The 24212-nt window shown below is 41.7% G+C and overlaps 1 protein-coding gene across 2 annotated transcripts; it reads right to left on the minus strand.

Moving 5' to 3' along the window:
• Positions 1-23405, minus strand: LOC139594266 (pancreatic alpha-amylase). Of its 2 annotated transcripts, XM_071436114.1 has the most exons (13): positions 23290-23405; positions 20730-20836; positions 5210-5347; positions 4746-4964; positions 3994-4140; positions 3606-3803; positions 2061-2291; positions 1579-1712; positions 1371-1493; positions 1160-1259; positions 799-920; positions 564-689; positions 1-308 (listed from the first exon to the last, which is right to left on the minus strand). In XM_071436114.1, exons 4-13 carry the CDS (start codon positions 4914-4916, stop codon positions 119-121), a joined length of 1542 nt encoding a protein of 513 aa, XP_071292215.1. In that variant the 5' UTR covers positions 4917-4964; positions 5210-5347; positions 20730-20836; positions 23290-23405; the 3' UTR covers positions 1-118. The 2 variants fall into 2 exon arrangements, with proteins under 2 accessions (XP_071292215.1, XP_071292216.1); XM_071436115.1 differs by having other exon boundaries at positions 4746-5347.
• Between the last annotated feature and the right edge of the window lie 807 nt (positions 23406-24212).

Raw genomic sequence — 24212 nt, forward strand, 5'->3', positions numbered from 1 at the left:
TTCAATTTGAATGCCGTTTATTATGCAATAGAGATTCCTTCATGCTCAAAAAGCAGGGAATAACATATGGGGGAAACAGTAATACACAGATCAAACAGAGGAGGCTATTTCTCCCAAATTATAACTTGGCATCAACATGAATTGCAATAAATGGATCTTCAGCATCGGTATTAATCTGGAAATTAGCCTTTCCATCACCAGAAACAAACACCTGCTTTCCAGTACATTTGTTGTTCTCCTTTTGTCCAGAAATAACATCACAGTAGGTCCCAGCAGGCAGACCAGTTTGCACATAGACATTCATATTCCTATGAGAAAATAAACACGATTTATGCATTGTTTTTAAAACAGGTATTTCAAAAGGTGTGTAAGATTTCTGAACATGATCTTGCTCCCCTATTTGAAGGGCATTGTAAAGCATAAGGTTTCTGATCCCACCCCTCCTACACACCCATTTTAGCTCTCTGGACCCAGCATGCACTCAAATAACTCAAGCTGGATTGCCAATGAGGGATGCTATTGTTCTCTCTGGGGACCGAGAGAACTTTCTGCCACTGACTTACCAGTCGTCATTATTGAAGATGATGAAGCCTTTATTACCACGGCCAAAAGCCACTTGATTGCTGCCATTGTCCCACCAGTTGGAGAAAGGCTCACCATCCACCACGTTACGGAAGATAACCATGTTCCTGAAAACACAAGCCATGTCTGCCACTGCACCTGCAACACCCCTAAAGCCACATGGAGCAGGAAGCAAAAGCAGCTGCTTTGACTTCTTGTTTCTCCCCAGTGCCCTACCTGATCTGACGCCAGCGATGTTCACAGACCCAGTCGTTGCCACAGGTCGTGTCCGGATTGATTGTAACGGCCTTGGTGGAGCCATCTGCGTTACTTGGGGGCCCAACCCAGTCATTGACGTCCTGTCATTAAAAAGAAAGGTTTTCTTTCTTCATAAAAAAGAGATTCTGGCATATCTTGTGGCTGAAAATGCAGAGAGTCCCTCTGGTGAAGAAAGCTAGAGGGAGCATCAAAGTTTCACTGTCTACATCCAGCCCAGGACAGGGAAATCTCTCAAAAACCTGAAATGCACTGGACTTCTTCTCTGGCCCTGCTCTCACCCTTAATCCCCATGGGTGGATCTTCAGCATTAACAGCTCACCTTTCCATTTTGAAAATATCTTGGCCAGCGATAACTTGACATCACACGTGTGAGGCCATATGGATGGGCAAGCATGAAACCAACTGCCATTTTATAGAGCCTGTTTGGTGGACAAACAAGGAATGAGCCATGGAAGGAGGAACCTGACTGAGAACACACAGACAAACAAGCAAAAGCAAGAAGCATCACCCACACAAGAGCAATCCCTTACCTGGCATCCCAGAAGGTTAGAATAGAAGATCCACCAGCCCCATGTCCTCTCTGGTTGTCATGATTATCCACAAAGACCAGGGCTCTGTCAGAAGGCACAAAGCCCCAGCCTTCTCCCCAGTTCCTAAACAAAAACACAGACTTGGAGCTACCCTGTCAACTGCTCTATCCAGTCAATCCTGCATCAATTGCAGCACCTTCATCCTTACTTTAAGTAGGCCATCTTTTCGCCGTTCCACTTGCGCAGCACTGTCCCCAGTTTGGCACCGTACTTGAATTCTGTCACTCGGCCATTTCCAAAGTACTCGCTGCCTTTGATGGGCTCTCCACCCAAGTCAATTACCTGGTACCAGAAAGAAAACCTGCATCCCTTCTTGTCTCACAAAACCAGCAATGCAAAAGAAAGTAATGATCTATTTGTGCTGTGTAGAGCAACACAAATGCAGAATAAGACTTTAGGGACACATATAAAAACATGACTGATGAAAGGAAAGATAAAGTTGATTGACAATCTGTTGTGGAGGCATTTTTAAGAATCAAAAATGCCTATGTCTGCAGGACTGCTCTATGTAAATTGTGAGCTCCTTCCTAGGGTAAATTGGATGAAGATGTACTGTTGCTCCTCTGAAGGAGGAGGCAAAAGAGATAAAAAAGAGAAAGGCAAATATAAAGGAGAAAATGTGGAGATTACCTCCTGATAAATGAAAGGTTTAGTTCCTGCAGAAAACCATTGAGTGTTTAGATCATGCAGCTTGTCCAGAAATGCTCTTATGTCCCCAGGCCACATGTGCTTGGCAGCATCAATTCGGAATCCTGCTACACCAATGTCAATGAGATGGTTCATGTACTCTGCGACCTTTGAGCGCACATAGTCCTTCTCCAGGGCCAGATCCAGAAGGCCGCTCAAGCGGCAGTCCCGGACCTGTGCAACAGAAAAGAAAAAAACAAAGATTTCTGTGTATTACACCAAAGGAGGGGTGCAGGTGGGGTGGTGGGTAATGAGGTTGGATTGGATTGGGAAGAAGGGAGGGAGTGATATCCAGAGTAAAGGTTTTGTCTTCACAAGTCACTGTTGCTCATGATAAAGCCCTACTGTCCTGGAGACAGCTGGACACCTGCCTTCCAATGGGAAGTGGTGAATAAATTCTTGTTTTACTTTGCTTATGTGTGTGGCTTTCTCTTTACCTATTAAACTGTCTTTATCTCAATCCATGAGTTTCCTCAGTTTTACTCTTCCAGTTCTCTGCCCCATCCCTCTGAAAGTAGGAGGCTGAGTGGTGTTTAGCTGCCAGCTGAGTTAAACCACAAGTTCTCTTTGGTGCCCAACATGGGACTCAAAGGGTCCGAATTAACAACGGCTATGATTAATGTGCTAGATGGAATTTACAGCTGTTACTGTATTTTGGCTAATAATTGACAGGCTCCTGTGCTTGCCATGGGGCTCACTGGCCTCACTGTGCATTCGAGTCTAGGGCTCAGCAGCAGCTGCTTTATGCTTGGGCTGCAGCTGCAGCCTGTGCTGCTGATGCCCTCACCCTGGGGCATTCTGACCCCGGCACTGGCCATGGCCTGGGCTGGACCTGAGGGATTGCAGGGTCTGGCTAAGTCCAAGCCAGAGCAGGGGGAAGGGGAGGAGTTCATTGCAACGTTAAACATGATGGCCTGGTCCAAAGGAACTGGGAGTGTACATTGTCATGGAAATACCTTTAACTTGTTGTAATCCAGGATTTGAGATATGTGTTATAGGGATTACCACAGAAGAAGCCATCTGAACCCATGAAGGACAAGCCCTACATGAAGCAGTGCAAGTGCAGAAACACTATAATGTATTGCTGCAGAGTGGCTGAAGGCAGAGCTTGAGAAAGAACTGCTACATATTCTGACTACAAAAACCAATAAGTTGTGTAACTACAGCACCACCTTGCACTACTGTCAATTTTCCAAAGGGGCCCCTTATCATGATCAGCTGAGTTCATAAGCTATAAAAATGAGCTCACTCTGAGCTGAGTACACTGGGCTCACTTCTGGAGCAAACATCTGCACACAGGTTCTTGATTCCTCAGTCCTTAGAATATTTTCAGCCACACGTACCTATGGTCACTACTTCATTCACTTGTCAAGTGACTAAGCACAGGTTTTGTGAGACACTACACCATTTGATTTTACTGTTTTACTGTAGAGTTAACAGAACATGTAAAAAAAAAAAAAAATTGAAAATTTCTCGAGGGGAAGTTACCTGATAGATATCATCATAACGTTCAATTTCTCCACTTCCTGTGTGACATTTGCCATCATTGAAATCCCAGCCAGAGTATGGGACAGCTGGAAAATCTCTGTTTCCAGCATTAAAATGGCTTCCACAGGTAGAATGTGTGCCTGAGCCACCTGCAGCCCCACACATATGGTTGACGACAGCATCCACATAGATACGAACCTGGAAAAGCAATATGTGCATTTCAGGGTGTTTTGTAGCACACGTGAACTGAAAGCCACCAATCACTATTAAGATGATTATTTTCCTTCTCAGTTTCTTCTCAGTTTACACCTCTTTTGAGGGCAGCAGCACCTTCCCTCAGCTGATGCAGCACTTCTTACCATATCAGACAGAATGTCAAGGCACTTACTCCAACATTGTTGCATCTCTTCACCATGTCTTTGAATTCCTCTTCATTTCCTGATCGAGTGCAGATCTTGTAGCTAATGGGCTGGTATCTTTCCCACCAGGGTCTGTTCGGGTTAGTAATGACAATATTTTCATTTGGAGGTGAAACCTGCAGATGAAATGATGTACTTTGATAAGAAATGAAATGGCTTTACTTCAGCATTTTAAGGGCAAAATCTGTGCTCAGGACCTCTGCCCTCAGAGGAAAGTTAGTACCCAACGCAGTTTCTCTCCCACAGCAGAAGTTCAGCTCTGTGAGATGTCTGTCTTGTACACTGGCACGAAAGGCATTTTGGTTTGTTCCTGTGAGATGCCCAGGTCCAGCATGGGCCTGCTTTCCAGGACATGGGCATGGAAGGGCTGAAGTCACAGGAATTATTTTTACCTGTAACAGTGACAGCCTTAGGAATGCCAAACCTCACTGCTTCCATACTTCCTTTAGAACAAGGTAAAGAGCTTTATCCTCTACTTAGCTTTCAGGGGAAGCCTTTCAGCATGCCCCTTTCTAACTGATCTGCTAGACATACACCATCATTCCTCCCTACAGGGTCCTGCAGAGTTAGGGTTGCTTCTAAAAGCCCTTACTACTTCCTACCCTCCCTCCTCAGCAGCAAAGTTACTTAGAGATGACTGCTCAAACTCAGGCATTAGTAATCAAATTATTTATCAAATATTACAATGCCATTTTCCTACTACTGACAGGAAACAACTCACCTGAACTCCTCCAAATCCATTAGGAGCTAAGTAGCGTTCACACTCCTCAGCAATATCCTGCCAGCGCCATTCAAAGAGGTGCACAATCGAGGTTCTCTTTGGGACAGTGTTGGGGTTGTACTGCCCCCAACAAAGCCCTGCAGCTGCCAGGAGGAGGAGAAGGATCCGCATGGTGCCTTCAGTGTAAGGCTGTGGTCTCTTCACCAGCTATTTATGTGCCTGCAAGATGACAAAGTTCCTGTAGCGGGTGTCAAAATTCACATGGATCAATGCTATCAGTTATTATTTCGGTACATAGATCAATATCATTATTTGGTTTGTTTTTTCTCCTGAATAACCCAACAGCTGAAGATAAAATAACTTTTCACGATGATTATGCACCATCATAAATCAAGTGGTTCATGAGCATTGCACCCAAATCCAGAACTGCATTCTTTCCAACCACGTGAACAAAGATACTTTACCAAAAGTATTCCAAAATGTGGAAATCAGACAGCCACAGAAGCTGAGCTGGGTGCTGCCACCATCCTCTTGGCCCTGGGAGAGATAGACTCAAGGCAAGGACAAAAGTGAAGACCTCCTGTCTGGACACTCTGACTGATCTGGCAAAAGAAAGTAACAAGGACATTGCTGATGACAGAATGACAACCAAGAAGATTGTGTTACTAAGGGAACAGGGGCAAAGGAGTCTGGGTGGAAAATTTTGGACAGAACTTGGAGACCTATAAATACTGGTAAACTGATGCAACAAAGAACTTTGCTTGCATAGTATGGTCTGTGTCCCTCAATAGCCACGAGGGTGTCCCGTGTGAGCAATGACAATTCCCTGTCTGGCCATTCTGGGGATGCCCCACAGAACTGAAATGCTCCTGAAAGGAAGAAGGAGCCAGCTGGCATCCATCCCTTCAGGTTTTGATGGTGAGCTTTGGGACATGGGCAGTAATATGTCTTCAGAAGAAAAACGTGTCTTTGAACTTAGGCCTGAACTTTTAGAGAAGCCCAGAAAAACAGTTGCTTCTCATTCTCTTAAGCTGATTTTACACTGGGCAGAATCCCACGTTAAAGGGTTAGAGGCCAGCATGGCTTTCCCAGTAGAACTGTGGGATGAACAGGGCAATGAGAGGTGATAAGATCCCAGCTGGTTTTGTACCTCACTGTTTTGCCCAAACAGGCATTCCCCATCCGTGTCTGGGCCCAGAAGCCTTTGGCCACAGTTCCTGTGCCCTGCCCTGCCGAGGAGGGCAGGCAGAGAGGAGCTGGGCTGGGCACCGGGCACCAGACAAGGCCAGCGCCCCACAGCTACACAGGCATACACTCAACCTGAGACTGCAGAATGATTGCTGATTCAGTAGAAATGACTTTTTGCAAAAAGAGAAAGTTAATATTTAAAGAAGGCTTTAGGTCAGGTAACTGCTTTCCTGAGCATAAGCAGCCATTTTCTTTATGCTGTTAATTTTTCTGTCTGAGTAGAATACAAAAACAATGGATAATCCACCAAAATTCTCCTTTTCATATTTGACCACAAGATGATGCTGTGACTCTTAATTGCCAATGATAGTGTACTGTGAACATTTTGGTTTATTTTATGGAACTCTGCAGCATTTTTTATATGAAAATTTGGTGTTTTCTTTTTCTTATATGCATTGTAGCTGTAAGCACATATAGGCTGGTTAGTTTCTATACAAATCCATATAGATCAGACATCTTTGCAATAACTCTTTCTAACAATATGGGGAAATTCACATTATTTTTGAAGCTGTTTCTATGTTCTTCTCCCTAGATGCAGATGTGAACTGCTTTGAGTAAAGACTTCTGCAAAAAGTGGAAAGTATACTGAGAAGAGATTTGAGATATATAATTTAGGTTTATATTTATAGCTCTTTCTGTTTTTCTTTGCTACATAGTTAGGATGGTGGGTTTAGTTTCAGTTTTGGAATTTATTTTTCTGTGCTGTAAGAGCATCTGGAATTAAGGAGGATATTTCTGTTTAGGAATTACTGCTAAAAAATAGGTGATCTTATTTATTTGCATAGGCATTATTTCTGTTTTCGTATTCCATAAGTCATTTCCTACTTTTATATTTAGAAGTGCAGTTGTTTGATCCACATTGTTGGGGGTCCTAGCCAAGAGCTCCATTAGCCTTCCACACATGACACCATTGTACTGATGATCTTTTCAAAGTGATTTCAAGAGAACAGCATTCTGTCATGTGAGCTAATTATTTTTCACCATTTGCCATTTCTATGAACTCCTACAAACACATTTTATTTTTTGCAGCAGTCCTTCCATCTTCTTATCAGAAATGTTAATACAATAAGGCTGTACTGATTGCAGCAGACAAAGCAATACTCAGCCAGCTACCTTCTGTACAGAAGTGCTAAAGGCACAGCTCCATTCAGGTGATCCCCATATGTCAAAACCAGAGGAGGAATGAAAACAGGTTATACAATTCAGAACAGCTTGCAAGCTAGGTCAGTGCCAGTCAGTTCCAGCAGAAAAGAGCTTTGGAACTAGCTTAATATCTGCCTTTCCCACTTTTAGACATGCATGTAGCACACTTCTGCCAGTCAGAGATCTGGATCTTATTTTCAATATGTAAGCAAGGAAATTACACTCTCTGAGAGGTAAGGAGTACATAAAGGTTGTTTTTCCCTCACTGAAATGGCATCTGCCACTCACACTGGGCTCTGATTGGGAAATGCCTACATGACACTGCAATTCCAACTTCACTGGGACGTGGTTCCATCCACAGCAGGCTCTGAGGTGAGGGATAATTCACATTCATTTTAAAAGTCGGCTTTATTTTTGCAAGCTCATTAACAATTATACTGAAACTGAGCTCCTGTCACATAAATGTGCCAACTCTCATTTTGAACACGTTTTCACTAATTTACTTGCAGGTAGGCTTGTACAAAATCACCAGGTTGCAGTAATTCTGCTGAATACATAGGATAATACTCATTTTACTTCCAGGTGTAAACTTAGTGTCACCTTCAAAAACACCTAATACTGCCTTCCAATAAAAGATATTATATACTTATATAGGCAACAAGTACCTGAAGTTTAAAACTCCTTAGGAGAAGAACTTGCCATTAAAAGTTGCTGAAAATGCTGTGCCACTGGGATGCCAGCCCCAGGGGCCCCGAGTGCCCAGCCCATGCTCACACAGCTGCAGTGTCCCTGCAGGAACACATTCTCATGGGGCAGCACCACAGAAAATCCTCTGGCTTTCTTCAGGCTTAACTAGAGACCAGCCTTTGCTTCCAAGAGACTCACAGCAGTGGTTAAAAGCCACTTGTTTTTCTACTTCTACCCCATGACCAGGCAGTTTGGACCCTTGTTTCACCAACAGTCCCACTGATATCCAGGTACTGTGTGAAGTATTTCTTCAGTATTGGTAAGATCAGCAGTAAGAATAAATACATGGATTTATTCTGGTCTTAAAACTATTGGTATACAACTGTAAGGACTAAAATTGATACAAGAGGCTTCATCACCTTAATCTCCATTTAAAAATATATACATATTTACCAAACTGAGGACACTTATGTTGTAACAGACTCCTATTCTGAGTTATGTTTTTAAATTTCTTTGTGTCTCAACTCTATTTTTAATGGAAGTACATCTGCTTCTCCTCTGGCAGAATTTCATTGTGAGAATTTCATTCTTCTTGCAGAAGAAGCTTCCCTGCTGCAAAGAGAATTTCCTTTGATAACTTTAAAAGTCTTCTAGAGATTTATTGACTTGAATTACAGCAGCTCACTTATCTCTAAGGCTTTCTGTCAATCACAGAAAAGGATAACAAATTTCGTATGGGAATGAAGTGGACTTCCCACTTTTACTGCTAAATAGAAAAGCTCAAACAATCATTAATATCTGATGTGTACATCGACACTTTATATATTGTGCCAAAGTCAGCCTAGAGATTGGAATCAGTCTTATTTAAAAGGAGATGTATAAGAGAATGAGAGGAGACTATTTTAAGCCAAACAGCAAAACATAAGGATATTTACTAGTGGCTAAATTCTTTCCACTGCAGAGTGTCGATAAAATTTACTTTGCAGCTCTGCTTCATTTAAGACACAACTATAAATGGCTTTATTTCCCCCTAGGACCTGCTTGTTGTACCCTAATTAGAGTTTTTATCTAGCGTGTTATTATTCTGGTTCTACTAAATATGAGCATGACTGCTTTGAAAGGCTTTCAACTGCACACTCTCCTAAGTCCACTTTTTTTTCCCTAGATTTTATAAAACAAATTATTTTCATGTTTATATTATGATATTTAAGTATTGATTATCCCCCCAAGACAAACATTCTTTTTCTAGATAAAAAACTGGGCCTAACCAACTTGTTTATACATTTAGGACAGTTATTTTTGTGGTGCAGTTTTAATAAAATCTATGCAGTGAAGCATGACATTGCCTTCATCTGTGTGCTTCCAGAATGATCTGGGAGAGGTCTGTGAGTGAAAGATCATCTCTTAGTAATCCTTTTTTCCTATAGATATTTGTCAGACCAGGCTACCTTAGGCAAGGTCACTCTGTGGAGTTTCACAGTATCCCAGTGTTACCCACAGAGTGCTCCCTGTGCCCAAAGCTCCCACAGGCTGGGGCTGAGCACTCTGCCTCAAGCAGAGCCCTTTGGGAGCAGGCTGGAATCCCTCTAGTCCCATTAATTACTGCCTGGATTGAAGTCTGAGCATTCAGTATAGTTCAGATCAGAAAGCCACCAGGAAAGCTGCAATTTAAATTTACTGTTCATCAAAGGAGAATGTGCAGATGGCATACTCTGTCTAGGGGATCACTGGAATTTCCTACTCTTAGTTCCTTAATTTAGGAGGAAGAAATCCTGCCTTTTTAGTTACTAAAGTAGCCTTTGCATCTGCTGTAGGGATATAGCAGTGAGATGAAATGGTGGAACAAATGGAAACAAGCACAGCCTTGGGAACAAACAAATGGAACACAGCCTTGGGAACACGGCAGTCAGGAGGCCATAAAAAGCTTTTGACAATCTGAATGACAAAGGAAAGGCTGGAAATATAGAAACTTTGTCTGCTATGGTTTGATTCCCATCATAGAAAAAGAATTTGTAATGAACCAATACCTGACATCTCAATTGCTTCACATAATGGGAAAAAAAAACCCCAAACAAACCCCAGTCTCATATTCAGCAAAATGCTTGGACCAGAAAGCTGTAAAAATTCATGCTGGGGGAGTGGGAAATGAATGATTTTATTAATGAGAGAGCTGCCCCTGCTACTGTTAGAGCAGGGATAAGAGGAAGCTGCTTTGGTGCTACTTCCACGAGCTGTGCTGAGGCAGAGCCCCGCTGTCCCTGTGTCCCTGCAGTCAGGTGCTCTTGGGGGGCTTTGGTTTGCAGGGGTTTTTTGTCTGGTGGTGTTGTGGTTTGGTTTTTTTTTTCCTTTTGCCTCATTTTTTATTGTTGGGTTTTGGTTTGGGGGTTTTTAAAATTTTTATTGTTTTCTTGGTTTTGTGGTTTTTATTTTTCTTTTTCCACCCCTAGCCCCTTTGTTTGTAAATCAGTTCATCAGTGTAGAAAATACATCACAAAGCCTGCATGGGGTTCATGAAATCTCCTAGTAATGTCTCTGATACCCCCAGATGAACAGGACCAAATAGCAGATTCATATTTTCATTTTGCATATGCATTAGTTAGTGGAGAAAACATGTCTGCTCTGAAAGAAGCACATCTGTCAAACACTGCATTTACTGCAGAGAATTCTTCTAACTTATTACTTTTTCTAGAACTTTAGCCCAGAAATAAACCAAACCAAACCAAACCAAACCAAACCAAACCAAACCAAGATGGCATTTTCCTTTCTGCTTGTTCAGCAATAATTTTGGCAAGAGAAAATTTACATGAATATTTTAAAGAGGAAGAGCTTGGGATTTGTACACCTAAGATTCAATTAAGGGAGAGCTTGGCATTTTATTCCACACCCAACCCCCCCCACTCCTCCTCAATCCTCTAAGTGCAGTGACCTTTCTTGGATTTCACTAAGAATATATAATAAATTATTACTTCTCTTATGACTCCTGAGATTTTTCTCTCTCCCTTTCTCTTCCAGTAAAATTCTTCTGATGTATATTGTGAGGAAGTGGCCTGAGGAAGTGCTTGATTTAGGGACAGATGAAGTCATAAATCTTCATTCATCAAGGATAGGCATGAAGTAGTTCTACTGAAGACAACTGTCAGGGATTTCCTAGAGGAAGGAGACAGGGGAATTTGAGAGAGGAGTGAGATCTACAACTAGGAGGTTCAGTGAGAGCCTGAGAAGAAGGGTAGGAAAAGAAGGGCAAAATTAGCTGGAAACATGAAGAGAAAAAGGAATAGAAAATCAAGAACAGAAAGATACAAATAAAACCTAATAAATATTAATTACCACTGCATAATGAGAAGATATACTGAAGACTAAGGACAAGCTGCACAAGAGTAAGCCTGAGTGGGCAGCATCTCTGGCCATCAGGAAAGGCAAGGTAGGAGCTGAGCAAAATAGAGCAGCCAGAGCACAACCCCACAGCACCTGAGCAAGGTGAGCAGGAAACCTCCAGAGTGAGCCCCCACACCCAACTGAGAGTCCACATCAGGGGACAAGGTCACTGTGGTGATACCAGGGGAGAGACAGCCAGCCCCACACACCAGGAGCAGTTCCAGGATTGCCAGGCAGGCCCACAGCACTGCAACAGCCCCAGGTGAAGTCTGCAGGTCGAGTCCCAAATCAAGGAGCTCAGTGGGCAAGGGCAGGCGTGACCAGCACTGATCTAGCCCAGCACCCCTCCAGAAGTGCTGCCCATGCCACTGAAAGCCAAAGCTCAGCTTAGAAACAGCTCCTGGGCCCATGGACAGGGGGCTGAGTGGAGGCTCCAGCTGAGGCTGGTCACAGCCCTTAAAGCCTATTGGTGTCTTGAGAGCTCTGACACCAAGAGGACACAAGCACAGTGACCTCAGTATTCTGTAAAGCCTTTAAAATGTACCATCTACCTTCAGGATATGAAAATCCACTTGACAACTAATTGTTACATTTGGCACAAATAAGTACCCCACCAGGCAATTTAAATCAAGTTGGTGTGCAGCAAGAATGCTTCAAAGGAGCTAAAAAAATGGTGCACGTACCAAATGACACTGCTGTAAAGATGACACTAGTAACTGGAACTGCATACAAGTGCAAGTTTCAGTCATCTGTTTCCTTTTGTGGCCTCTCTGTGAACATTACAAGCATACATGCTCTGCTATGTTCCCTGTGCCAGCCCAGTGCTCCTGCTGTCCCACCACATGGGGTTTCTGCTTGCTGGTCTGGCTGTGAGCTAACCCCACCAGAGCAGGATTCTTTCCCTTTCTTTAACATGTGCCTGAGATGCTGCTGCTTTTCCCTGCCCTAGAGATTTATAACACAGAGCACTTTTTAGTAGCTTTTCTTCCTGCATTGGCTTTAGGGATCATGGAGTTAGTCTTTGTGAATAACACCTCAAATAGATACCTATGAACATTAATATTTATTGTCATTTTGAATGCAGGGTTTGCAGAGTGCCTAAGTTGGGTGTCTACATGTTAAAAAGGCACTTAGGATATGTGAAAAATTAGGTATTTTGTGTCAAATTTCTTTGACATTGAATAAGCCTCAGAAATAGCAAACTAAAAGTTTCCTTAATTTTTTTCCAAAAAGTTCATATTCTATTAAACATTTCTTTCATTTTTTTTAAACTTTGGGTGAGCCCTAGGAATGTGAAACTAAAAGTTTCTCAGATATTTTCAAGAAAAGCTTTCTCTTCTAAATATGTAAACTTTTTCACTTCTTTTTCCTGCAATACTAATAAAGGTCATATTGCTGCATGCTGAATCAACTATAAGTATTTCCTGTGAGTTGAATTTTATTTCCGAAGTTGCTGACCTGACTTCTGTGTATGACTGGATCAGAGAACCATCTGGGAGACATCTGTGAAGCTGTAATATCTCCCAGACAGGGAACATATCCCATAGCTCAAATGCAAAAAGCTGAGGTAACCTTCCACCTCTATGCAAGTGTTCTTTAACAAATAGCAAGCAGTAAATAAGAAAACATTGAGCAAGTTGCTTGGATTCTGTCCATAACAGTGCAGAAGACACACCTATTATTTTGGTGACCTTGTATTTGAATACAATAAACAATAGCTCAACATTTGTTGCATATCTGTCTCACTCTTTTGTAGTCACTGTTTTCAGCTATCCCAACACACTTCAAGAGATTAGTATTTCAGAAAGCAATCATACAGATTTTAACATATTTATTCTAACATCTATACTGGTTCTCCAACTGTATTTTTATAATTTATAGTAGTCTTAGTTTATCTATCTATCTATCTATCTATCTATCTATCTATCTATCTATCTATATCAGAGCAATGATATATCACAATACAAGCAAAAAAGACCCAATAAAACTCCCTCCATTAAAAGAGAGTCTCCATAAATGCTGAGTTTTAGAAAAGTAGCCAATGGAAAAAGAGTCTCTGATAATTATATTTCTACTTTATACCCCAACTCTCTGTGGACAAATTAATGCCTTTTCATTCTAAATCCATTTATTTGACTTGTACTATTCTAGTATTATAGAAGTGCTCTAGTTGGAGAACCAGAGAAAGTGCCCTACATTGTAGAGTGTAAAGCTCAGAATAAGTTATAACTTTCACATCCCAACTCTAGGTTTCAAGTTAAGAAAATGTACTTTTTTCCTTGAGTATATTGTTTATATTGTTTTTTAACATGGCCTAAACCACAGTTTTTCTGCATTTAAATCCCTCACCATTGAAGAAGAAAAATTTCCTGTGAATATCACTGAACTAGAGTAATTCTCTCCTGAATTGTACTGCAAAAAAAAACCTGTCATTGGCACTTAACACTGTGGTTCTAAGGAATATCAGGAATGGCTTTGCCAGCTATGGATGTTACCATTAAACACATAATTTTTTAAAGTACAATATAACACATTATATAGCCATGTTTGCTCGGCTATCAAGACATGGAAATGAGTCACAGGAATTGTTTTAGTAATTGTACTTCTGTATGATTAGATAAAAGTAAAACCAAAATTAAGATCTTTTAAATAGTTTGATATATAAAAGCACTTCTTTTATTACTTAGAATGTGCATATCGCAAATTCATTCAATGATGAGAGAAATAAAAGTAATTCACTGAGGCCTAATAATAGTGAAATAAAAATGGTGTGTAATTCTATATCATTTTACAGCTGGTATTACAGTAAATCAGAGTAAAGCAGGAGTCTAGAAAGCTTTATACCTTGTGTTGGTGCTGCATTACTGGAAAACAGGGGAACAGACAGTATTTGATTTTCACCTTACAGATAATTTCTTCTGCCTCCTGGATACTATTTAGCTGGGAAGTGTGAGTACAGGAGTGGGACATGATCAGCCTTCAGCCCCAGCACTGCAATGCCCTGGCCATTCACTAGACTGACCAATCTCCCAGGATTTTCTTAATTACCTTGGACAGCTGTGCTTTCCATGATCGTTAGATTGTGCTAAGCCACTCTTCTGTGCAGTGTCTAGTACAGGCTGTACTTGTAAAATTTATTTTTAAAACACTCAGAAAATGGCCTCTGCTGTTGTTATTCAGCAAAATCATGCTACAGAAAACAAGTCATCTGAAGTTTGCAATAGGTCTTTATCTTGCTTTAATATAGGATAGAATTGCCACTGAACTTGGCTGCTTTTGCATCAAAAATCCAGTAAAACAATATATTCTAGTCCATGCAGGAAAAAAGCTGCTTTTCCCTTCTTTTGTGCTTCAGGCATCCAGAATTGACAGGATATTGGGTTTGTGGGCTTGCCTAGAGTAACGTCACATCTGAGAACTGAGGAAGGCATCAGGAAACAGTTATCTGAGTGAAACCATACATAAAAGATATAATTTTCTAAAATGTAGCATCAGCTAAAAATCTGCTAAGAAAGTTGCATCTTGCTGATGATTCTCTTTTGCTGACCAGGTACATAGCAACGAAGATCAAAGATGTCTCAGCAATCTGGAAAGAGCTGCTGCAAATAAAACTCATCCATCAAATCCAGCACAGTATAAGGCAGCTGGCTGTGAGACAAGTATCTGCACAAGGTACAAGACAGCAGGAAATCAGTGCCTTAGAGGTGCAAGACAAGTGCTCCCATAGCAGTGAGTTTGTGACAGGCACACTGAGTGTGAGCCAGTGCCATGGAGTTTATCTTATTTACATAGAAACAGGAAAGTGCCTCTGACCTGTAAGGTCTGTTCATACCTAGTCCTTGCATCTTTAGCCCATTTTCAGACCTTCTCTTCTCCAGCTTGCTCACCTTGCCAGGTTGTGAGAGCAGGTCTGAAATGAGGCCATGGTCCCACCACTGGAGCTGCACAGGGCAGAGCCCCATGCATGGGCTGGGAGACTGAAGCTGCTCAGCCTCATCCACTGACTATTGAAGTACAACAAATTCCTTCCATCAATTTTAGTGAATTTTTGAAAACTTGTATGTGATTTAAATATGCTGAAGCAATACTTCCTTTTCCATTGTTTTTCTAGTACCTGTCACAGGCAGTTCCAGTCTGCAGGAATTGCTTAGGGACATGTCAGCACTATCATGTAAAGGGAGCTTCAGCTCGAGGCTCCCAATATTGAATATTCACTAGAATGTCCAGTCTAATCCACAGATCAAGATAGTATGAATACATTGAATAAAACTTTGGAGAAGTCCTACAAAAAAGTTTATTATGAACATTTTTTATATTTCTTTTTCTAATAAATTTTACCTTATTTTTAATAAGTCTACCAGGATGCAGTGAGGTTTCTTATCTCTTTAAAATTAGTTATGTGATAATATTGTAATCTCAGTGGGAATGAATATATGTGCATTGACTTGTCTTTTGTTCAGAATTGAGTGTTTAATCTGTAAAGTGGTAAGGTTTTTGCTTTAATGTTTATCCTGATGACTTTAAACCTTTTGAACCAGCAGCTGACTATAAATGAAGTGAATTTTTTTTTCTGACAAACTTAATTAACTGCTAAGAAACCTGCTCTATTTAGCAGTGTTTTAATAGTTTAAGTGAATCTTACTGAGCCTTATTTCAAGCCATTCTACCATTGAAAATGGCTTTAAAGAATTTACATAAAAGAAACAGAATATATTCTAATTTTACTACGTGCTATTGCAAAAACTTTTTTTCCATTGGGAAAACTGGCAAAGAGTAACTGATGGAACATCAAAGCATTTCTGATTAAAGACATTCCCAGTGTCACCCAGCCTGTGCCAAAGAGGCCAGCAGGACAATGTCCCATAGCAGCATCAATGCTTGTCCTAGCTCAAAAAGAGACTTCTTGTACCCCTTGGGTCTCAGCCCTGCTTACACCAGCTGCTGGCACTGCTGGTACCTGCACAAGGATTGAAAGCCCAAAGGGGAGGAATGCACAGCAAGTGGGAAGAGAATGCCACAGCAGCCTGGTCCAGTTTTGAGACCTCCCAGCCATTTCCTGAGTTAACAGCAGGTCTCCATTCTACTCAGTGTACAATCCTGCATTATTTGTTCGACCTCATTTATTCCTTAAAGTTTATTATCCATCAGTATCTGGGATAGGATCCTTACCAAGGACATATACATGAGTCATGCTCATCCAGATTCACAAAACTCAAAGATCTGCTGTTAAAACTAAATGATAAAGTTTTGAGAGGGAAAACATTATCATCTGACATTGATGATGCATTTAGAACATCAGCATCTCTGCAGTCATCTGAGTGGGTGACACAAAAATGCTTCTCTCTGTCCCTTTTGTTTTATCAAAGAAATCATTGTTATTTCCCCTCAGGAAGGCTTTCATTCCATTATAGACAAGCATACAGAAATGTATATTGTCATTTATATATTCCAACTCACTCAATTTAAGGGCCATATCATATGTATGTATACATATCGTATGTATGCAGGAGAACAATCAGTCCTGTTAGGGAAAAAAATAATGATCTTCACATTTTATAATATGCAACTCAAGAAGAGTAGCTCTTTGAGAACAACAGAAAATAATATTGCTGTCAAAATGACAAAAGAGAAATTATATTTCTTTACCTAGAGTATTTGGACTGACAAACTGCCAGAATTAGTTTTTCTGGTCCACAGAATAAGAAAATAATACCTGCATTTTCTGATCTTGAATGACCTCCTTATCTGTGATTTTTGGTTATATCAAATCAGGACTGCATTTTTTATGATGAACCAAACTTTTTTCTTTTACATTTTAACATGTTCTAGGAAATTTATTACAGTCCTAATTTTTCTATAGTTGGCATGGTTTGAATATCTGATAATATTTAAGTGTGTAGATAGATTTACATTGATAAAATATTCTTATTATTGGTAAATTATCTACCCCTTTCTTCCACCTAGGAAATATGCTTAGGATTAGGCATATTTCCACTGAAATATATTGTCTTTATTTTTTCATGTCTGCCTAACTTCAAGCATTACATGGAAAAGAGAAGCAAGGACTTTGGTTGTATAAATAACAAAGACCTGATTTGCATCCCAAACTCATGTCTTTTCATAGTTTACTTGGCAAAATTACCTCAAGAGGCAGGAAAATTTAAGCCTGTATTCTTGAGACTTTCTTCAAATGTTTGTCTATTTAAGGTATTATGAAAACCTAACATATCATTTGGAAACTGTAAATGCAATTTCCAACTAGCAATTTGGCAAGCTAACTGTGGCATCTATTGGCAAAGCAAAATGTGCAAGAAGGGGCAAATAAAAGCAAAATGCAGAAGGTAAGTTGATGAGTATGTGAGGGGATCACAAGCCAGTTATGGGCCAACACCACACTTTTACTTTAATTAGGGCTCTGTACAAAACAGGATTATGATGATCATAAAGACTTTATAATTATTATATGGGGGGAAAAAATAGCCATTGTGCATATTGAGATTTGAATTCTAAGCCCTGGAATTTCCTCCATGGTTTATATGAAGTGGAAAGCAAACGTGGAGGAGCACATCAGGATGCCCTGTGTGCCAGGGTTGCCCACAGTGTGTCTGACAGGGCACAGCACCAGGACCTGCCCAGAGAGCCAGCCACCAGCAAGGGTGACACAGCCAGGAGGGCAGTGCTGCTGCTTGGTTACAGACTGGTTAATAAAGCCTGCAGAGGATGTGAGCCATGGAAAACATCTGTGTCCACTGACACAGTGAGACTGCTCTGCTGTTTAAAATAAATATCTCAGACTGTGAAAACTCCAGGGAATTATGTGAAAAAACACTCTCACTAAGGAATAGCTTGCATTGCTAGAGGCAGACTTTCAGATTATTATCACCTACACTTAGGTATACATCTCAGGTACTTACACTGGGAGCTGAAGACTCTGAGTAGGAAACAAAAATAAAAAGTCAATTCTGTAGGACAGATCACTCTGTAATATCATAGGGAAACTAATATCTGAATTGGCATCTGAGTAAGGTGATTAAAACAAACTGGTGTGAATATGACTGATGTTGGGCACATTTGCCACAGCCAGAAATATGCTGCATATAAATACAGGGAGGAATGAGCTTCCCCAGAATTTATAATTGAATAATTTTGGATGTGTATACATATTGCAATGCACAAAGTGCATTAGTCAAGTGTGTATAAGGAATATGCAATTCTTACAAAAGCAGCTCTTGAGAGAAAGGCTCAGCAAGGAACATGACATATTTTGAGTTAGGCTCCCCCACTTTTTCAAAGTAAAACCTGACTTATCAGTTCCAGCATGTACCATAGAGAAGCAAGGGTCTCCTGACAAAGCTGAGCTTATAAAGAGCAGGCAACTAGAGCCTCCTGGACACAGGGATAATCTTTATGTTGTTTGTGTAACAAAAAGAATGAAAATAAGCCCTATATGTGTTAATATTTTACTGAATATGAACATTCAGTCGATAGAAAGTTGTAATAGAAGATATAGCAGCAATCCCTAACTATAAACTATTGCAGTAGAGAAAGACATTACATTTGTCACATACCCTCCCCTCTTTCTGACTGTTTTTTGACTGTGGATTATATCAGACCACTGGCCAGGCACAGTACACGAGGATTGAGACACTGAGATGTCCAGAGGCTGTCAGCAAGCAGTGCTGATTCACTGAAACCCTTATCCCTGGGTGGTATCTTGCAAAAGCCACTAAAATCCATGCAAATCACCACATGAGAAAATGTCCCTCCCAACAAGACATGACAGCCCCACCCGTTCTCCTGAGCGCCCAACATCAAAGATATTCCATTTATGTCAGCTGAAAACGTCCTGCAGCTGTCACCAGGAGCTGGATCAGACTCGGTGCCCAGCTAAGGAACTTGATGCAGAGATTAGTAAGAGTTATTCTTTAGCCTGTATCATATTTGTAGCTGTTAACATAATCGTATTTTCTGACCCCAACCCACTTGTGTGGAATTTCCGCGGTGCCAGAGCACAGCTATGCCCCAGCTTTCCTGCTCTGCCCAGCTGGCACCACACTCCAGCCATGGGCAGAGCTCCAGGCAGTGTGGGCACAGCAGCTCTGAAGGATTGCCACACATTGCACTCAGTTAATGCATACCCGTGTTACTGCTGCAGCACAAGTGGGAGCAAGGAAATTCTTGTTTCTGTAGTTCTCTTCATGCTCAGTTTGGGCTGAACAACAGCAAGGGCCACAGCACTGCTCCATTCCTGACAGGATTTAATCTGGGCAGGGAGGACACCAGCACCTCATTAAAACAATGACATTTTTTAAAGTTCTCTTCACAAAACTATCCGTTTATTATGAAGCAGCTCACACTCTACAACATGTATCACTTAGGAAGTGTGAATACAATATAGCCTCTTTATTTTAGATATTCTCTGAGCTGACATCTTCATCAGACAACTAAAACATGTTCGTAGAAGCAATGTGTGATTTTGTAGTAGATGTGTTCTGTAAGATTTCCCTGCTTGTTTAACACTCTATACAACCAGTGCATTACATTCTCTGTATTTTTGCTTCAGAATGATCTTTGAGCTTTTAAAAAACACTTCTCTTTGTTTTCTCCCCATCTTTGGGGCATTTCCTCTGCTTGAGGAGAGGCCTGTTTTTTCTGTTTAGGTGGCTGAAGAGGGGCACAGCCACCCCCACATGTCCCAAGGGCAAACCCACAGCCTTCTCTGTGCTCAGGATGTCACTGCCTTTGGGACTGCAGCTTCAGTAATAATGCTATGAAATCAAAGGAACAGTTTTATCTCTTGTTTGAGGAGCAGAGTAATGAAGTTGTTTGCATTTTCCATTATTACCAAGATCGATTTACACCTCATTTCCACTAATACATTTATTAATCATTAATCAAAAATAAATAATAATTTGAAGCACTCATAAGAGTTCCATTGCATTTTAAAACAGGCCTCAGGCAATTCCTCAGTGCTTCCTTGACTCCATTTACATACTTTTCCAATGGCCAAAGAGTGCAAGAAATGTTTAACAAGAGGGGACTAATTGTTCCAACTTGTTCACCACTTTGCACCCTGCTAATGACAGGTTTCAAAGGAAAAGTTTGAAGCAATAGATGACATAATGCTGTAATAAACACTCCTGTCTCTGTGCAAGGGAAGAAATATATTCCTCAAAGCCTCAGGATTGACAGATCTTATTATAAGTTTTGTCCTAGCTACTGCAAGTGTTATTCTTGTGGAGGGTGATTTTTAATCTGCTTTTGCATCTGTCAGAATAGTAGCCCATGCTAGGCAGTCTCATAGTTAATTATATGTTAGACACAAGGATTTATTAGCCTTTCCCATATTTAAAAAACAAAGGCCAGATTCCCCTTCTAGGCTGTTAACTACAGGGATTGTAGGCAGATATAGAGCAAAGGCGACTTTATTTCTTCAGAGACAGAAACAGCTGGAGTAATTCATCATTAGCCAAACTCATGGTAAGGGAGCCCCACTGACTCATCCACTCATGATCACACTCATAAACTCACCTTGAGATTTCATTTACTGATTTTTTCAGTCTACCAGGAAGGACTGTATAGATGACTGGAAGGTTAATCCTACTTTTCTTGAGTTGACTCTTGAATGGGGTGTACATCTGCAAGAGCAAATATTACATATAGTTATTTTTGAATTTCTGAGTGTGTTTGCACTGGAAACTGACAACTCTGACATTTCCTGTGGCTTAAAGAAAGAGCATGTATTTAAAGCTCTGTATTTAAAGCATGAGATATATTGTTTCTATCACAAATTTCTTGCATAAATATGTACTTTGTATAAGATTGTAGTAGGACTGTTGTTAATGTTTGCTTTTGGCCTTCCCATATCTGTTGAATATGTGCGTGTTTTTTCCAGCCTCAGGTGATTTGTATCTTCCAAAACTGCAAACTAGAAATGTTTCTGTTTTGGTTTTGTGTCTTTCTTTTTTTAAAGGACATATTTTCAGTATTTCAGGTTCATCTAAGCAGTTGCATTCTGTTTTGAGTCTTCAGAAAAAATATGCCAGGACAGTCCTAATGGAGGATGAAAGACAAGAAGAAGGTTCCATTTTTCAGCAGACTTGGAAGAGTCGTGTGAATTCAGGGGTGTACAAAGACTGTTCCCCTTGGCTTTCCTGGCACTGCAGTTACAGAGGTGGAAGGTGCTATAGCCATGTGTTGCTCTTGCAGTGCAATAATGGTGCCATTGAGAAGTGAACTGAAATTTATATCCATGTGCCAGTTTTACAGCCTTACTGTAAGCTTAGTAAGCAATGCTGCCTCCTTTGACCTCTCTGGGGGATCTTCTCTGGATATAAAAGGAGCTTAAGGAGTCTAGGCTATGAAAACTCAGGGTATTGTTTATAAATTATTTATCATGTCACTAACAACATCTACTTCATAGTTTGCATCCTCATGCACCGAGGCAGGCAGCTCATGGGAGGCTTGATCTCATTAGGGCAGGTTGTCCTAGCAGAAGTCATTGTTAATATCTGCCCAAACTACCCATGGGAATGGCTTCTTTCTTCCTGTTCTTACGATGGAAATACTACTATTCCCTAAAAGGTTGTTGTTTTAGTAGCATATTTCAGCATGATGGTAGGAGCAGGCAGCATGATGAGTCATTCAGTGGCAAGCCAAGCCTCCCATCTGGGAAAGACAAATTCACTAAAAAACATCACAAAAATGTGTTCTCCAATCATGAGGCATTCAGCACAATCACAGCCTAGAAGATACTTGGCAGGGATATTAAACCCCCCATCTTCTTCAGGGTATTTTGCTATTGATCATATTCACCTGCTTTATTAATGTCTGTTTGGAATGCCATCAGTTACTTATGATAGCTCTCTCCTGATACTAGAAGTCACATAGGTGAAAAAAAGAATCCATTTTAAGTATCTTTGATATCAAATATAGTGTCTGATGGCATTAACATTACCTTCCACATACAGAGTTAACCACACAGCATAATTTCTAATGTTCAGGGTATTTTTTTTTTTTCTGCTTACTTCACACTTCAAATAATTCAGCTGAACCAACGAGAAGACTTTTAAATCATCTTTCCTTTTTGGAGAAGGAAGAAACCAGGTGTGTGAACTCCATGGCTCATCATTGTCAACCAAATTACTCTGTGATTCTAGCAGTTAACTCCTTCTTTATGGGGATTTTAAAATATCGGGGCGGGGGATATTTTAAAAAGTTTTTTAATATTCGAAAATCAAAGATGCCATTTGCCTCCGGCCTTGGCAGGTGCGATTAGGCTGTAAAGTACTTCATAGTTCTGAGAGCTGCCCCGTGCCGTGACGCTGAGCCTCGCGTCACCATGGCTCGGCCGCATTCCCGATGGGAGCGCGCCCGGCATTCCCGGCGGGAGCGCGCCCGGCATTCCCGCGGGAGCGCGCCCGGCATTCCCGATGGGAGCGCGCCCGGCATTCCCGTGGGAGTGTGCCCGGCATTCCCGATGGGAGCGCGCCCGGCATTCCCGTGGGAGTGTGCCCGGCATTCCCGATGGGAGCGCGCCCGGCATTCCCGCGGGAGCGCGCCCGGCATTCCCGCGGGAGCGCGGCCGTGCTGTCGCTGGCCGCCAGGGGGCAGTGTTGGCCGGCAGATGCCGCCCCCGCGCCGGGCGCCCCGCGGGAGGGGGCGGGGGCCGGGGCGCTCCCAGCACCTCCAGCGCTCCCAGCACCTCCAGCCCTTCCAGTGCATCCAGCCCTTCCAGCACATCCAGCCGCCGCACCGAGACCTCGTCACTGCGGGTGTTGGAATATAAACAGGGAAAAGCCGCTCACTGCAGCGCCCGGGTTGCGCTGGCCCCGCGGCCGGGCTCTCAAGCACTGGCCCGGGTGTCCGAGCGCAGGGACACAGGCAGGGTCTGGGACACACACAGGAAGGGTGCGGGACACACGCAGGGTCTGGGACACAGGCACGGTGCTGGGACACGGGCAGGGTGCGGGACACAGGCACGGTGCTGGGACACGGGCAGGGTGCTGCGATGCGCTCCCGGAGGTTTGTGCTGGGTATTCTTCCAGTTTATCATATTTCCGATGGAATCTGCAGTTTTGCAGGATCTTACCTCCGCAGGAGCCGGCCAGCTGCTGCCCTCTGTGTGAATGTGGCCCTGGAGCCAGGAGCATCCCGCTCTGGAAGCACGAAAGAAGCGGGGAGGGGAGGGAGAGCAAAAAGCGATTGGGGGCTGCAGGAACAAAGAGCTCATCTCTAGGGCTTCATGCAGCTGAAGAGGAGGTGGCGGGGACCTCCTTTACCATTAACATTACTAAACTATTTTAACACTAAAGGCAATCTGTCATTTTGAGTAAATTCTCTTCTGCTTCTATAAACACAGCCGTAATCAATTAAAGACCTACTTGTGAAGGAGCCATTGTGTGCAGCCCCATTCAGACATTGCTGAGTTGTCTTTTAGACAGCCTGTGGGGAAACACTGGTAAGGTGATGGGAAAGTTCAAAGTGCCTAACTTTTCAATGTGGATTTTGTTATTGAGACTTTTTTCTCTCTCTTTTTTTTCCATATTGCTTATCACAGCCAGGGTGAAAAATGGATGATATCTCTCTCTGCATTTAACATTTATGACGTCTTCTGCTTGGGAGGTTCTGCAAATATTTCAAATGATTCTCTAATGTAATTCCTTGGGGGACTTCTGCATGGCAGCAAGTCAGTTATTAATCTGAAAGTATTGAAAGCAACAAACAAATCCTATGGAGACTGTACATCCATAGATACATATTCGTAATTATGCACATGGGCTCAGTTCCTAACACATCAGACACCAGTCCAATACAATTCTGTGCAGTGAAATAGAACCTCATTTACAATAGTTTGAAGATGAGAATTGCTGATACAAGCCCTTCAAGAGCTCAGAGTTCCATTTCATATTGAGAGAAACAGCCCAAAAGATCACTCCAATGACTCTGGGGTTTTATTATCTTTCTGTTGCACTGGATCACCTGTGCCTTATGAGTCTGTGCATGTTACTAATC

The sequence above is a fragment of the Agelaius tricolor genome, unplaced genomic scaffold, assembly GCF_023055355.1.
Source record: "Agelaius tricolor isolate 1412-34295 unplaced genomic scaffold, bAgeTri1.0.p SCAF_11, whole genome shotgun sequence".
NCBI lineage: Eukaryota > Metazoa > Chordata > Aves > Passeriformes > Icteridae > Agelaius > Agelaius tricolor.

Coding starts and splice junctions, on each gene's coding strand:
- LOC139594266 (XM_071436114.1), bottom strand. CDS start 4,916: ATGCGGATCCTTCTCCTCCTCCTGGCAGCTGCAGGGCTTTGTTGGGGG. Junction 1,260..1,370: donor CTAACCTTCTGGGATGCCAG/GTAAGGGATTGC, acceptor TCCACCAAACAG/GCTCTATAAAATGGCAGTTG. Junction 309..563: donor ATCTTCAATAATGACGACTG/GTAAGTCAGTGG, acceptor ATTTTCTCATAG/GAATATGAATGTCTATGTGC.